General features: G+C 47.7%; 1 protein-coding gene across 1 annotated transcript; it reads left to right on the forward strand.

Annotated features, from left to right (window-relative positions):
* Positions 1-15181: 15181 nt before the first annotated feature.
* LOC120371065 (putative olfactory receptor 52P1) lies at positions 15182-16129 on the forward strand. The gene is made up of 2 exons (XM_039486535.1): positions 15182-15850; positions 15923-16129. Exons 1-2 carry the CDS (start codon positions 15182-15184, stop codon positions 16127-16129), a joined length of 876 nt encoding a protein of 291 aa, XP_039342469.1.
* Positions 16130-16495: the final 366 nt, after the last annotated feature.

The following is a 16495-nucleotide window of genomic DNA, read 5'->3' on the forward strand; positions in this document are numbered from 1 at the left end:
TGGCACAAGCTGAGCTGGCACATATGGGGCCCTCTTTTGTCCCTCTCCCTAGTTCCCCTTTTCCTGGTTTCTTGCTTCCCCAATGCCCCTTGTACAGATAAACAAGTTTAGCAGAAGTTTAAACCTTTTGCTCTTATACAGCAATTGTTCTAGCTACAGGCCTTGGGCCTGCGAGGCAAGGGGGGTTAAGGTACGCTCAAAATTCTGGGCCTATAAGCGGGGTGGGGGGGATATTTTCCCTATCACACCTGACCAGAAGGACCAATGGGGAAAGAAGATACTTTCAAATCTGGGAGGGCAAGGGGGGAGGCTTTGTTTTTGTGCTGTGTGTGTGTTCTCCCCAGAGACAAAGGGAGAGACCAAGCAAGTAATCCAGCTCCCACTGAAATAATACATCTAATGTTACAGAAATAGTAAGTAATAGCAAGGAAATGCGTTAGAGTATCTTTTGTTTTAGCTTGTGAATTTTCCCTGTGCTAAGAGGGAGGTTTATCCCTGTTTTTGTAACTTTAAAGTTTTTCCTGGGGGGCGGGGAATCCTCTGTGCTTTGAATCTTTTTGTTACCCCGTAAAGTTACCTTCCATCCTGATTTTACAGAGGTGATTCTTTTATCTTTTTTTTAAATAAATTCTTCTCTTAAGAACCGGATTGATTTTTCATTGTTCTTAAGATCCAAGGGGTTGAGTCTGTGTTCACCTGCACCAATTGGTGAGGACATTATTCTCAAGCCTCCCCAGGAAAAGGGGTACAGAGCTTGGGGGAATATTTTGGGGGAATAGGACTCCAAGTGGTCCTTTCCCTGATTCTTTGTCTAACTCACTTGGTGGTGGCAGCATACTGTTCAAGGACAAGGTGGAATTTGTGCCTTGAAATTTTTTTTAATCTAAGCTGGTAAAAATTATCTTAGGGAATCTTTCATGTGGGTCCCCACATCTGTACCCCAGAGTTCAGAGTGGGGAAGGAACTCTGAAAAAAGCCTTATGGGGTGCACTGTCACAGGCCCAGCTTCACAAAGCCCTGGCTGGGATGATTTAGTTAGTGTTGGTCCTGCTTTGAGCAGGGGGTGGGACTAGATACCTCCTGAGGTCCCTTCCAACCCTGATATACTATGATTCTATGGATTAAAAGAAGCCCAGACAAAAACTCCCCAAAAACAGAAAGGCAGTGTCACCTTGTCAAGGTTCCTTCCCCACTCTGAACTTTAGGGTACAGATGTGGGGGACCTGCATGAGAAGCTCTAAGCTCAATTACCAGCTTAGATCTGGTCTGGCTGCCACCACCCCCAAGCACTCCCTTCCCTGGGTAGCCTTGAGAAACTTCACCAATTTCCTGGTGAACACAGATCCAAACCTCTTGGATCTTAAAAGAAGGAGAAATTAACCATCCCCCCTCCTTTCTCCCACCAACTCCTGGTGGATCCAGATCCAACCCACTTGGATCTAAAAACAAGGAAAAATCAATGAGGTATTAAGAAAAAAGGCTTTAAATTAAAGAAAAGAAAGGTAAAAGAAAACTCTCTGGGAGAGATTAGCATACCAGCTCCTCTCACAGACAACAGATTCAAAACACAGAGGATGTTTCCCTGGGCACAAATTTAGTTACAGAAAAAAATACCCCAATACCCAATTTGATTCTACCTCTAATTGCACAGACAGATTACAAAGAAATAAACATAAACCTATTTATTCCTTCTAAAACGTACTACTCTGATAAGAGGCTGGTTCCTTGATCTTTTTCGCTCCGGCTGAAACTGAAAACTAACAAAGGAAAAAACCCTCCTTCCTTTTGAAACATCTTGTTCCCCCATTGGTCCCTCTGATCAGGTGTCAGCTAGGCTAGGTGAACTTCTTAACCCTTTACAGGTAAAAGAGGCATTAACCCTTAACTGTCTGTTTATGACACACCTCATCAGGGCATGTATGGGACAAACCCAGCCCAGCCTTACAGGAACAAAGGACATGGCCCAGGCAACAACAAAGGGTCTGTTGGACTCTCGAGTGAGTCACCCCCCTTCCCTGGGTCAGTGTGGGACTGCGATGAGGTAATGCTCACCTGACTCTGACGGGGGAAGGGCAAAGCCAAGAGGGAAGAAAGAACATGATAAAAGAGAGAGACATTTGCCCTGTTCTTCCTCTCTCTTCCACCTCCATCTACGGACACCACCACCAAGCGACTGAAGTGCTGGTCAAAGGGGTGAGCCGGGCTGAAGGGCAACCAGCCAGCCTGTGGTGAGACGCAGCTAAGTTTGTAAGGGCACTGAAAGGGTTAAGAGCAGCTCAGAATGCATTTGGCTTTTATTTCATTTGACTAAATCTGACTTGTGCTTTGACTTATAATCACTTACAATCTATCTGTGTAGTTAATCAATCTGTTTGTTTTTTCTAGCTGTAGCAGTGCGTTTGGTTTGAAGCATTTTCAGAGACTCCCCTTGGGATAACAAACCTGGCACATATCAATTTCTTTGTTCAATTGATGAACTCATATAAGCTTGCAGCATCCAGTGGGCATAACTGGACACTGCAAGAAGGAGTGTCTGGGGCCGGAGATATCGGTTAATGTCATTTGGTTTCACAATCCAAGGAGCAGTTTACATGGCAGAGGCTGTGTGTGAGCAGCCCAGGAGTGGGGGTTCTCACAGCAGAGCAGGCAGCGGGGCATGCGGTAAGGGCTGTGTGGGGCCATGTGCAGGGGGTACGCATGTGTGTGTGCACAGTGTGTGTGTGCGCATGGGGTGCGAGACTGTGTGTACAGTGTGTGTGTTTTTGTGCGGGGTGGAGCCCCGGGGAATAGGCTGGACTGGGCCCCAGTGTGTGGGACTCTGGACAGCAGGGGTAAAGCTCGTCTGTGCAGGAGCCGGAACTTTCTCTGGGGCCCAGTTACTCAATGAGCCCAGTCTCTTAATGAGGAGAAGGTTCCGGAATGATGTGATTGCGTTCTACCAGCACTTACCATGGGGAACAGGAACTTGCGAAGAGCGAGCTCTTCCATCTAGCAGGCAAAGGTCGAACAAGAGTCAGTGGCTAGACGTTGAAGGCAGGCAAACTGAGAGTAGAGACAAAGTGGAAATTTATCTGAGGGTAATTGACCATTGGAACAGCTGAACAAGGATCATGGTGTGTCTCCATCACTGGCCATGTTTCAGTCGACATGGGATGTTTTTCCCAAAGATCTGCTCTAGTTCAAACAGGAACTGATCAAGGGCAGTTCTACGGCCTGTGCAAAGCAGGAGGTCAGAGCAGATGATCATAATGGTCCGTCCTGGCCAGATAATCTACAAATCTCTCTAGAGTCCCCTGCAAGGATAATATTTGTGTGGCCTCAGTCTGGGTCCTTGTCACACCCTGGGTGCCACATTTCGGGTCTGGGCAGGGTGGAAGGAACACAGGAAATTCAAAGCTCAATGGCGCTTGCTGCTCAATGCCGCTGATAGGAAATGATCCGACTCCCTGTGATTCTTTGTGCGCCCCTACGTCTCTCTACATAACACTCCCAGTGTCCTTCAGTGCACGAACCAACCCGCTGTGTGTCTGGTGCTTTGTATCTATCATTCCAGGTGCACTGAATTTGGGCTGATACTAAGTCCTATGTGACGGGGTTCATTGGTGCAAACCACCCTGTCAAAGGGGGGAGTGTAGCCCTAAGGTTTAATCTGATTGTTTGTATAAATCTCTCTTTTCTTATAAATTGAAGTATTTAATGTAATAGGCTTATAGATTTATATTAAAAATAAGTTTGGCTGACAATGGAGAATGGCAAAGGGGATTTTGTCAAGGTCGCACCCACGGAACGCACAAGCACATCCGACCAGTGCCCTATAGAAAGGCGATTCACCTCGCCATTTGGGAGGAATCTACCCACCCATCTACTCTTCACTGTCTCCACCTTCAACACCGTATCGATGGTCCCTATCTACGACGGCTAGTAACTATCCATAGGCCAGACTTCATTTCTTTTCAAACTGTACGTTTTAAGGGACTAGGCCAAGCTTGGTTTCCCTACAGCTTATTTCAGTTTAAGGCTCATTGAGTTAAGTTAAAGAGTAAACAGCTTTAACAGCTCTGCATTTAGCTTCCTGTGCTAGAGACGTGAAACCGGAACTGCACAGGCGTGGTCCCGTATCTTCCAACACCAGGTTATTAAAACAGACTGCGAGTATTAACCGAAGTTTGCAGCACATAATATTGTATTATCATATGCATCTCGAATACCAGTACTACAACTGGAATTGTAACGGTTTTACCATTTGCTCACTATTTCATTGCGTTTAATCAAAGGGTTTTATGACTATATCTGTCTCAGTGCGAGCTTCTGTCATACCCCCGAAGGTCCTTTTATAAACTCTGTGAAGCCTGAATCAAAACAAACTTTTATCTTCTAATCAAACTGGTGAGCCAAAACCCATACTAATTAATATCCATAATAGTTATTATTTATATTAATATTATAATATATTATGATATTAATTGAGAATATATTATTGCCCTTATATAAATCCATGGTACGCCCACATCTCGAATACTGTGTACAGATGTGGTCTCCTCACCTCAAAAAAGATATTCTAGCACTAGAAAAGGTTCAGAAAAGAGCAACTAAAATGATTTGGGGTTTAGAGAGGGTCCCATATGAGGAAAGATTAAAGAGGCTAGGACTCTTCAGTTTGGAAAAGAGGAGACTAAGGGGGGACATGATAGAGGTATATAAAATCATGTGTGATGTTGAGAAAGTGGATAAGGAAAAGTTATTTACTTATTCCCATAATACAAGAACTAGGGGTCACCAAATGAAATTAATAGGCAGCAGGTTTAAAACAAATAAAAGGAAGTTCTTCTTCACGCAGCGCACAGTCAACTTGTGGAACTCCTTACCTGAGGAGGTTGTGAAGGCTAGGACTATAACAATGTTTAAACGGGGACTGGATAAATTCATGGTGGCTAAGTCCATAAATGGCTATTAGCCAGGACGGGTAAGAATGGTGTCCCTAGCCTCTGTTCGTCAGAGGATGGAGATGGATGGCAGGAGAGAGATCACTTGATCATTGCCTGTTAGGTTCACTCCCTCAGGGGCACCTGGCATTGGCCACTGTCGGTAGACAGATACTGGGCTAGATGGACCTTTGGTCTGACCCGGTACGGCCTTTCTTATGTTCTTATGTTCTTATGTTATTAACTAATTAAAATTAATAAAATACAATTAAGTAAATAAATTAAATCAGCATTACTAACACACCCCAAATCAGGCTACCAGGGCAACAGCACAGGGCAGCCTGATTGACAGGGCAGGCAGGCCAATGAGAGAGTCGGAGACTGGGGATGACTGGGCCAAAGCAGGGCTGAGTTAAGGAGAGAGCAGGGGCCCGAGCGGAGCTGGGAGCAGAGCCGGGCCGGGCAGAGCCAGAGGGGGTGGGGAACCGTCCCAGGGAGCAGGTCGGTCCTGGGAGCAGAGACACAGCAGCCGGAGGCAGAGAAGCAGCCCAGGGAGCTGGGGCTGGAGCTGGGTGACCGTAGTCAGTGGGCCCAGCACAGGGAGACGTCCCCAGATCAAGAGGCCTTGCGGGCCAGACTTGGAGAGGGATCATAAACCTGATGGGGGTGGGGGGGCAACACTGGGAAGAAGGGGCCTGCCCCATAGAGCCTGAGGGCGAGTGGCCACTGCCACAGCGAGTGTCCGACCTGCGGCACGGCCAGGGCCTGGGCAGGGCCTGCGCCGTGTGATGAACAGACTGTGAACTACCCTGACATCCAGCCACGGCTGTTTGGGGTACCCCGTGCCACAGAGCGGGGTGACGGCTTCTCCTTCCACCTTTCCCAGTTTCTCCTTATTTTTCAAATGTGTTTAATGGGTCTCCCGCTGACAGAACGCTGTCCACACCAGTGCTTTTGTCACTTAGGAAGAGGGTTTTTTGTCACACCCATGGCTGACAAAAGTTTTACTGACAAAAGTGCCAGTGCAGATGTAAGCGGGGGAATGGTCCCGCTATTGTGGGGAACTTTCCTGGCTTCTGTGCTACCCCGGTGAAGTGGGCTAGCGAAAGGATCTGAGTCCTCGCTCCCACTTCCTTTACCCAGAGGCCTCCCTGCCCTTGAGGACTCTCCTGTCTGGCAGAGTTCTCGTAGCCCCAACAAGGCTGGGCCCAGGATTCCTGGGGGGCTCAACCCCCAACCCTGCTGTGGCCACCTAGGACAGGGGCTAAGGTGTCCCCACTCTGGGGTACCCTTTCTGCACTGGGCACCTCCCTGACCCACTGATTATTCCATACAATTTAAAGCAAATACAAGTTGTTTACTTAACAATTAATTTAAAGAAAAGAATAAGAAGAAAAGGGAAAGGTTACAGGGAAACACATCACCCTGCTCTGCGGCAGGGAACATCACAAACAATGTCTCTGGACATCAAGGCACTTTGCAGCCTGTTCCTTGTAGGTCACAGGCCGCCTTCTCCGGCCCTGGCTGTGCTGCAGTTATGCTGCCGGTTAGACACTTGCAATGGTGACCGCACACCTCCGGGCTTTGGGTGGTGGGACCCTTCTTACCAGTGCCAGCCCCCCGGCAGGTTAAGGTCCCCCTCCCAGCCTGGCCTGCATGGACCCTTGGCTGGGGGTGTCTTTTTGTGCTGGGCCCTTTTACCAAGGTTCCCCCCTTGGCTGGCCCCAGTTGCTCACCACACCTGGCTCTCTGGCTGCAGCTCCGCTCCCAGCACAGGATCTGCTCTCTCTGGGCTGTGCCTCTGGCTCCAGCTCCGCTCCCAGCACAGGATCTGCTCTCTCTGTGCTGTGCCTCTGGCTCTCTGGCTGCAGCTCCGCTCCCAGCACAGGATCTGCTCTCTCTGGGCTGTGCCTCTGGCTCCAGCTCCGCTCCCAGCACAGGGTCTGCTCTCTCTGGGCTGTGCCTCTGGCCCCTCTGGATCTGGCCCGGCTCTGTTCTCCAGCTCAGCTTGGGCCCCTGCTTTCTCCTTTGCTCGGCCCCACTCCATCTGACTCCGGCACATTCCTGCTCACACGGAGGACGGGACCCACCCTGGCCTTCTGTCTTCCTGATTAGCCGGCCTGCCCTGTCAATCAGGCTGACCTGGAGCATTGGCCTCTTGCCATTGTTCCTGGGGACTGTCAGTCTCAGGCTCCTGATTTGCCATCGATCCCTCCCCTTTTAGTGCTGGGAGCTAGCAGCCAAAACACCCCACTGAATGTTAGTAAGGGGGCAACAGTCCCCTTGCACAGACAAAGCCTGAGCTGCATTATAGTAATGGGGCAGCAGGTTTAAAACAAATAAAAGGAAGTTCTTCTTCACACAGCGCACAGTCAACTCTTGGAACTCCTTGCCTGAGGAGGTTGTGATGGCTAGGACTATAACAAGGTTTAAAAGAGAACTAGGTAAATTCATGGAGGTTAAGTCCATAAATGGCTATTAGCCAGGATGGGTAAGGAATGGTGTCCCTAGCCTCTGTTCGTCAGAGGATGGAGATGGATGGCAGGAGAGAGATCACTTGATCATTGCCTGTTAGGTTCACTCCCTCTGGGGCACCTGGCATTGGCCACTGTCAGTAGACAGATACTGGGCTAGATGGATCTTTGGTCTGACCCGGTACGGTAGCTCTTATGTTCTTATATGTTCTAAAGATGCCCACTGCCGCAAGCCCTGCACTGTTTAAGAAAATTGCAGTTTTCTGCTGGTCTCTCTCACCAAACCCAGCTGCTTGCATAAATATATCTCAAAACTCTGCCTGAATCTCTTCCCGGAGTCTGCTGCATTACTTGAATGTTTCATCTCCTTGGGGACTTCCAGTTCTTCCATCTCCAGGGTGGCTCCTTCGTTCCTTCCCCACAGCCCTGTTACCTCTGCCCTCTCCTCTGGTCTCCCCTCCGGTACCGGGGGTTGTCCTGGGAATTCATGAGAAGGAGGCTCAGTCTGCACTGGAAGGAGGGAGGTGTGATTGGAACTAAAGCAGGTTACAAAAGCTAACGGAGAGTCACACGCTCCCAGCTGTGTGTCTGCTGCAGCCGCCACTCAATGGCCGGTTCTCGCTCACCCCAGTCTAGTTCCCCGAACACGTGATCTGCTCTTAACGGCCCAGGAAACACTTCCAACAGCCAGGGCCGGGCTGTGCATTTCCGCTGTCTCACGCCCACCCAGCAGCCTATGGAACCACCCGTTCTGAGTGCTGCTTCTCCCCATCTCCCGCCTGCCCCCTCTCTGGTGTGTTACACTCAGTAGCTGGGTCTTGTCTGAATTTGATTTCTAAGCTCCCTGGGGCAGGGGCTGTTTCTGCTTCTGGGTTTGCGAAGGGCCCAGCACGAGGGGCCCTGAACTGGAGCGAGGCCTCTGCAGGCTTCCACAATTCAGACAATAATAATAAATGATAGACACAGTGATCCAGCCAAATCAGGGCCTAGCGCCTCCCCCGCTTTGCCTTTAGCTGCAGACGAAGGACAAACCAGGCTGGCCAGCCACAGAGTGTCAGTCACCTGAGTACAGGTGGACACGGGGACCCTGTTGCGCTCAGACAGGAGAATTTATTCAGTCCCATTCCAGTGCTGAAAAGCCCAGGTGCTGTGTACCGGGATTGACCAGAGGAGCAGGCAGCGAGTTCAGCTGTGGGAATCCAAGCGCCCTCCAGCCGGGGCAGTGCTGGAAAGTCTGACTCAGCCTGGAACATTCGATTTCAATTCCCCCTGGGAGAGACTGGGAGGAAAGGAACCGAGAGGGAGAGAACAAACCCAGTGCAAACACTGATCCAGGCTCTATCCCACTCATAGGGCCCCCCTTGTTCCAGGGCAGCTTTGGGGTGGGGGGAAGGAGGAGGCCTCTGTGCCCAGGACAGGCCCCCGGCTACCCTCTGTCCACGGGAACATTCTGTTGGTGTTGGTTTCACTGCGTCTGTTCCCCCAAAGCGACCCCAGTGACTCTTGATGCGCTGGCAGGTTTCTGAGTGGGAGCAGAAGTGGGGTGCCTGAGTTCACACTGGGTTCTGTCTGTCATCCTGACACTCAATCTCTGTGACACCTTGTCCAAGTCACCTCTCCCTGTGTCTCACTTTCCTATCTGTATAATGGGGATATGTTCATGGTGACTTTCCTTTGCTTGGTGTTTTGAATGAAAGGTGCTGCACAGTATGGGGACTAAAAAAACAACGAAGAGTCCTTGTGGCTCCTTAGAGACTAACAAATTTACTTGGGCATAAGCTTTCGTGGGCTAAAACCCACTTCATCAGCTGTATTGAGTGAAAAATACAGTAAGCAGTATAAATAGTACAGCACACAAAAGATGGGAGTTGCCTCACCAGGTGGGAGGTCCTCGTTGTTTTTGCTGATACAGACTAACACAGACTAACATCTGAAGTCTGATAAACATTACTGATGAGAATTACTGATCTCTGATCCCTTAGCGACAGTCCAGTACAGCTGGAGAAAGTGTTCGTATCTCCCCAAAGTCATCTATCCCCAGATCTGTCTGTCTGCTACCTATTGTCATAAACAGATAGTTAACGGTTAAAGTCTCTTTTACCTGTAAAGGGTTAACAAGCTCAGTAACCTGATGAACACCTGACCAGAGGACCAATCAAGGGACAGGATAATTTCAAATCTCTGTGGAGGGAAGCCTTTGTCTGTGTTCTTTGTTTGAGTTGTGCGCTCTCTTTGGATCTAAGAGAGGCCAGACATGTCTCCAAGTTCTCCTGGAGTATTTCCTACTATCCAGTATAGTGAGTATTAGAAAGGCGAGTTAGTCTTATAATTTGATTTCTACATTTGCAATTGTGTGTTTGCTGGATAAATTCTTCATTCCTGTTTGCTGTTACTTTGATTATTCTGAGAAAGGAGGGGGGGGGGGAGAGCCTCTCCAGGTTTATAAGTTAGACCCTGTATTTTTGCATCCTGGTATTACAGAGATAGTGTACTTTTTTTTCTTTCTTTAATAAAATCTTTTCTTTTTTAGAACTTGATTGATTTCTTCCCTTGTTTGGATTTTCAGGGGAAGGGGAGGGGGAAAATGTGAATCCCTCTTTGTTTGATTCAAGGAGTTTGAATCCAGGTATCTCTCCTAAGTACTAGGAGAGGGGAGGAAGGAAATGGATTATTTCCCTTTGTGTTGAGATTCAAGGTGTTTGGATCTGTGTTCCCCAGGGGAAGTTTTTGGGGGAACAGGGAGTGTGTCAGACACTTAAAACTTGACTGGTGGCAGCGAGAACCAAATCTAAACTAGGATTTTAGTTTAGAGGAGTCCATGCAGGTCCCCATCTTGTGAACGCTAAAGTTCAAAGTGGGGAATAAACCTATGACACCTACCCATCCCTCCTGGGCATTTACAGGGCATCAGACCCTATGGAGACCAAAACACTACCCCTAGTTTTCTTCCTGATCTATTATAATTTTTAAATATACACAAATGCACAGAGCAGCCAATTCCTTTGTGGCTCAGCACAGAGCCCAAGAGTTCTCATCTCCCTTTGGGAAGGTCCCTTAATTACTGTTTACTCATAAAGCTGGATAAATAGCACAGAAGTGCAGACAGGCCTGTCTCCAGCCTGTTTACATCCACTTCTCCACTAGAGGCTGAGTGAACCCCACTGGGATTGCACAGAGCTATATTATAAACAGCACAAACCCCTGTATCGGCTCTCGGTGTGCGATGCTGCTGCAGATGCTGGGCTGAGAGAGGTGTGGGACACGGCTACCTGAGGGGGATTCCCAGGGAAGACACTTCCATCTCAGGATTCACAGGTACCGTCTCTTGCTGAGAAGCTCACCTGCTCGACAAACCCAGTGCAATGTGGGTGTGGTGGGATAGAGAATAGGTCTGGGGTCCTTTCCGAACTGCACAGCCAGTAAACATCTCAGGGATCTTACCACAGGGGATGAGTTTCCTCTAGTATCACTGGCCAAAATGTCCCTCTTTCTGTGCACTCCCTCCTACCCTGGCTGATGGCCTCTAGCCCTGAGGTGGCTGCATTTCAGTGCCACAGTAGATCCTTGAGGATGAAAGTTGTTAGTAGATGTGCAATACAGGGCCAAATTCTGAGGCCGTGGCTTGTAGTTTGCTTAGGCCCCACAGAGACTAAAGTCCCCGTGGAGTAAAAACTGATTAAAGACCTTGGGAGCAAGCTGCGTATTACTGCAAAGACACTGTCACCTCCTCCTCTTGCATTTCTGGGCTCTGGCTGTTAACGGGGACGGGGGCTGTAATCTGACTTGTATCTGCTGTAAGGCATGGAGGTGCTAGGGCTCCCCACTGGAACAATTAGAAGAATTTTTCAATATGGGCAAGACTTCATCTCTCCTGGCTTCATTCAAGAAGTCGGCTGAACTGTTACATCTGAAACTTTCAAAAAGCAACTCAGCCAGAAGCAGACACCCAGCGTGGGAAATTTCAGCCAAAGGGTTAAAATTTGGCAAACTTAGAAGCAAATGAAAATCAAGTCTCCTAATGGAAGGTGTCAGACAGACTTAACTAACTGTGGTGCCACCACCTACAATGGCCAATCTATTGGTGAATCCCGTTGAGCTAAGCTCTTCTCCAGTAATGTCAGTGCCAAGGAGTTCCACAGGCCAAATATGGAATATGTAAACAATTTTCTTTTCTCAGTGTTATATGTTCAGATTTTCAATGTAATTGAATATTCCCTTGTTCATATGTTGTGAGACAGAAGAAATATAAGAACATAAGAACATAAGAATGGCCGTACCAGGTCAGACCAAAGGTCCATCTAGCCCAGTATCTGTCTACTGACAGTGGCCAATGCCAGGTGCCCCAGAGGGAGTGAACCTAACAGGCAATGATCAAGTGATCGCTCTCCTGCCATCCATCTCCATCCTCTGACAAACAGAGGCTAGGGATACCATTCTTACCCATTCTGGCTAATAGCCATTTATGGACTTAGCCACCATGAATTTAATATAAATGTCTGATCTTTATCTTTTCTTTATCAATGGTTTTGTTGGGTTCAACATTTTTGCTCGTATGGTCTGTATTCCATCCCTTGGATCCTCTCTGTCTCTCAGCTCTGGATCCTTTCCAGTTTCTCTACAAACTTCCTATACACTGGTGACCCAAACGGGACACAATGCTCCAGCTGAGGCCTAACCAGCACTGAGTAGGGGAATACTATCACCTCCGGAGACTTGCATGCTATGCCTTTGTTAATGCAACCCACAACTGCATTTTCTTCCTTTGCAATAGAAAAAAATCCAAACCCAAGAGAGATGTCGCCGAATCAATCTAACCCTGGTGTAAACAGCATGAGGTCGATGGAAGAATTCTTCCATCGACCTAGTTACCACCTTTTGGGGAGGTGGCTACCTACGTTGATGGGAGAACCCCTGCCATCGGTGTAAATAGTGTCTACACTGAAGCGCTATGGCAGTGCTGCTGTAGCATCTTAAGTGTAGGCAAGCCCTCAAGCAGATCTTCCAGAAAAGCATCCAGTCTGGGTCTGCAGAAATGGGAAGTTGGAGAATCCACCACTTCCCTTCGCAGTTTGTTCCAAAGGTTAATCACTCTCAGTGCTAAACATCTGGCCCTTATTTCCAGCTGGAATTCCTCTGGTTTCAGCTTCCAGCCATTGGGTCTTGTTCGGCCTTTCTCCGCTTTACTAATGATTTTCACCCCAAGAAAGTCTCTGCTTGATCATTTTTTGATAAGTTAAATATCTGATGCCCTTTTAGTCTCTCACTGTCTGGCATTTTCTCCATCCTCCAAGCATTTTTGTGGCTCTTTTCTGCACCCTCTCCAATTTCTCAACAGCCTTTTTGAAATGTGGACCCCAGACCTGGACGCAGTTCGTTTCACCAATGCCCTGTGCAGAGGTAAAATCCTTCCCCTGCTCCCCTGTTTATGCATCCAAGGGTCACATCAGCCCTTTTGACCACAGCACCTCACTCAGAGCCGATTGTCCACCGTGACCCCTAAATCTTTTTCAGGGTCCCTGAGTTCCATAATACAGTGCCCTGGCGTGTGGGCCTAGCCTGCATTGCCGGTTCTGAGAGAATAACTTTTCATGTGACTGTATTAAAACATTTCGTTTGTATGGGCCCAGCTCTCCAAATGCTCCACATCAATGGGTGTGCTGCCCTGGCCTCCTCATTGTGACCACTCTGCCAATCTTTGGGTTGCCTGCACATTTTATCTGCAGTGATTTCCTTCCAGATCACTGCTGAAAATATTCAATAGCACTGGGCCTAGAACTGTCCCAGTAGAACTCCGCTAGAAACATCCCCATTTGCTGACAATGGCCCCTTGACAATGGCTTTCTGAAATCTGTCAGTTAGCCAGTTTTTAATCCACTTCACATGTGCTCTGCTGATATTGTAGACTGGTCATTTTTTTATCTGAAAGTTTTCCCCTAATGAATCAAATGTCTCATAGAAATTGAAGTTCATTGCATCTCTGCAGTACCCTTGATCAACCAAACGTGTGCTCTCATTAAAGGATGAAATCAGTTTTTTTTGACAAGACCTGTTTTGCATAAACTATGTTGTTTACTGGCATTAAGTATGTTCCTAGACTTTTTTTAACTAATCCCATACCAGCTTTTCCATTGTTTCCTAACCTTGTCAAATCTTTTATTTTTTTAAATTTCCCCCTTTTTAAAATACTTTACATTTAACACAGAACTGTCCTGCGTTTGCCCCTTTTTTTTTTTTGCCCTGCTGCTGACAGGATGTGCACTTCTACTTCCGAAGGGGATGTGTGGTGGATCGGTCGGTTCATACCTCTGGTGTTCGTAACTCTGAGGTTCTGCTGTAGATGCTGTTTAGCATTCTCCTTGCAGCTAATGGACAGGAGACTATTCCATCACCTCATGTGATAGGAGCACCTCATACTGCTTCTTTCCAAATGCAGAACAAAACTATTTCTGCAACACATCTACGTTTTCTGCAACATTAAGAAGTTTCTTTTCTCCCTCTAGGAACTGGCCTAAACCTTTTCTAGGATTTTTCTTGTTCTTAATATACTTAATAACCTCCTTTTTGTTATCCTTAGCCCTGCCAAGCATGGATTTTTCCCTGATGTCTTTAACATCCGTTATCAATTTTCATAACTTCCAATTTGTATTGCTTGCTATCTATTTTCCCTTTTTTCCCATTTGTATATATTGCTTTTTCCCATATAATTCCTGCCTTCACTTAGCCATTGAATTGGGTTTTTAGCCAAAGGTCTCTACTTCCTTGACTGTGGAATCATGACTTTTTAGCTATCGAATAAACTCTTCTTAACGAACTCCCAAGCTTCATTCCCATGTTTCTGTCTAATATTTTCTGCCCAATCAGTTTTCTTGATAATTTTCTACAGATTTGGGGAATTAGCCCTTTTGAAGCACTAAGTATCTACAGGTATTACTGGCTGGGAACTGTTCTCTGTTTGTCCAACTGAATGTCATCAGTTCTATTCTTTATATTCCTCTCCTCTATCATATGCCCCCTTCCGTGTCTCTTCTCTAAACAAAACAGTCCCAGACTTTTCAGTTTGTCGGCATATGGCAGCCTCCCTCATTCTCAGAGCCTGTCTCGGAAATCCCCTTTATAATTCTGTATCCCTTTTAGAGACAGGAGTACCAAAACCGAGCACATACCCAGAGCAGGTTATTCTCTATCCCATTTCTTAGGTTTCCAAACATTGTCTTTGATTTGGCCACTATTGAGAATGAGCAGGTGTTTCCATGGATCTGCTATCAATGAAGCCCGTGTCTTTGCCCTGAGGTGTGTTCTAGTTGGGATGTTTCTCCCTGAAACATATCCTGGCAAAGGTTTTTTTTGTTTGTTTGTTTGTTTCTTTGTTTTTTCCACTTTCAGATTTGAGCAATTGGGTGAATGGGGAACTCCCTACAGCATGGACTCTCTAGCCTGGGTTTCATTGCACTAAGGAACAATGATGGAAAACCAGTGTCCACACTCACGTTTCCTGCTGGTGGCTATTAAGGTTTCCCACATGACGACATGTAGAATTATTATTCATTAATCTGAGTAATGAAAATGTAATTTTTCAGTGTGAGAAGAGAGATCAATCTACCTCACCCATGAGAACAGCCCCCAGTAGAGCATGTAATGTCTCATATTAACATTGTCTCTCCATCCAGGCATTTGTATTGTGACCATCACCCTAGAGCCTGGGCACATAAAAGAAGTCAGGGGAACATATGTTACATGCAGGACACATGGTTCTGTCTCAGACTTGGACACCTTCTCCCCTACTCCATGTCAGATTCCAACAAAACTGACTGCACCAACCCATCCACCTTCATCCTGCTGGGCATTCCTGGCCTGGAGGCTGCCCATGTCTGGATCTCCATCCCCTTCTGTGCCATATACATCATAGCCATCTTGGGGAACTTCACCATCCTGTTCATTGTGAAGAGGGAGCCAAGCCTCCATGAGCCCATGTACTATTTCCTCTGCATGCTGGCCATCGGTGACCTGGTCCTGTCCACGTCCATCCTGCCCAAAACGCTGAGCATCTTCTGGTTCAATTCCAGGGAGATCGATTTCAGTGCCTGCCTCACCCAGATGTACTTCATTCACTGCTTCTTAGCAATGGAGTCTGGGATCATCGTGGCCATGGCTTTGGATCGCTACGTGGCCATCTGTAACCCCCTGAGACATTCCACCATCCTGACAAACCCCGTGGTGGCCAAGATTGGCCTGGCCGTGGTGCTGCGCGGAGGGATGCTCGCACTGCCCTATCCCTTCCTTGCGAGGCGGTGGCCATATTGTAGAACCAACATCATCCCCCACTCATACTGTGAGCACATAGCCGTGGTGAAACTGGCCTGCACTGACATCCGCGTCAGTAGTTACTATGGCCTCTCTGTGGCATTTTTGGTGATGGGTCTGGATGTGTTTTTTATCGCCGTGTCCTATATCCAGATCCTTATGGCCATCTTCAGCCTCCCCACAAAGGACGCTCGGCTCAAGACATTTGGGACTTGCATCTCCCACCTCTGTGTCATCTTAGCCTCTTACATCCCAGCTCTTTTCTCCTTTCTCACACACCGTTTTGGCCACAATGTGCCCCTGCATTTCCACATTCTCATTGCCAACGCGTACCTGCTTGTGCCCCCCATGCTGAATCCCATCATCTACGGGGTGAGGACCAGAGAGATCCGGGACAGGCTGCTCCGGCTCTTTACTCATAAAGGGAAGTAACGTTTTCTCCTGGTGCTCTGGCTCTCAGACCGAGGTCTGTGCAGAGCTGGCAGGTGACATGGTGCTGGGGCATCTTCCTTGAATCACTTACCGGACAGTCAAAAAGACATGAAATCCTTTCCTGACGTTACTGTGCTGCGTCAGCATGACAAACTGGGGAATAGGTCTATGTACAATTCAGTGGGTTGCCACCTTTCTAATGCTGGTAACTTGACCCTGAAACCTCACCCTTTGTCCCACCTCTTCTGCTAAGGCACCGACCCTGCTGTACCTCTCCCCCCGCAAGGCCCCGCCCCCGTCGCATCCGAGGGTGCTAAAGGAGTTGGCCGATGAGATTGCAGAGCCATTGGCCATTATCTTTGAAAA

The sequence above is a fragment of the Mauremys reevesii genome, linkage group 1, assembly GCF_016161935.1.
Source record: "Mauremys reevesii isolate NIE-2019 linkage group 1, ASM1616193v1, whole genome shotgun sequence".
In the NCBI taxonomy this organism is placed as follows: domain Eukaryota; kingdom Metazoa; phylum Chordata; order Testudines; family Geoemydidae; genus Mauremys; species Mauremys reevesii.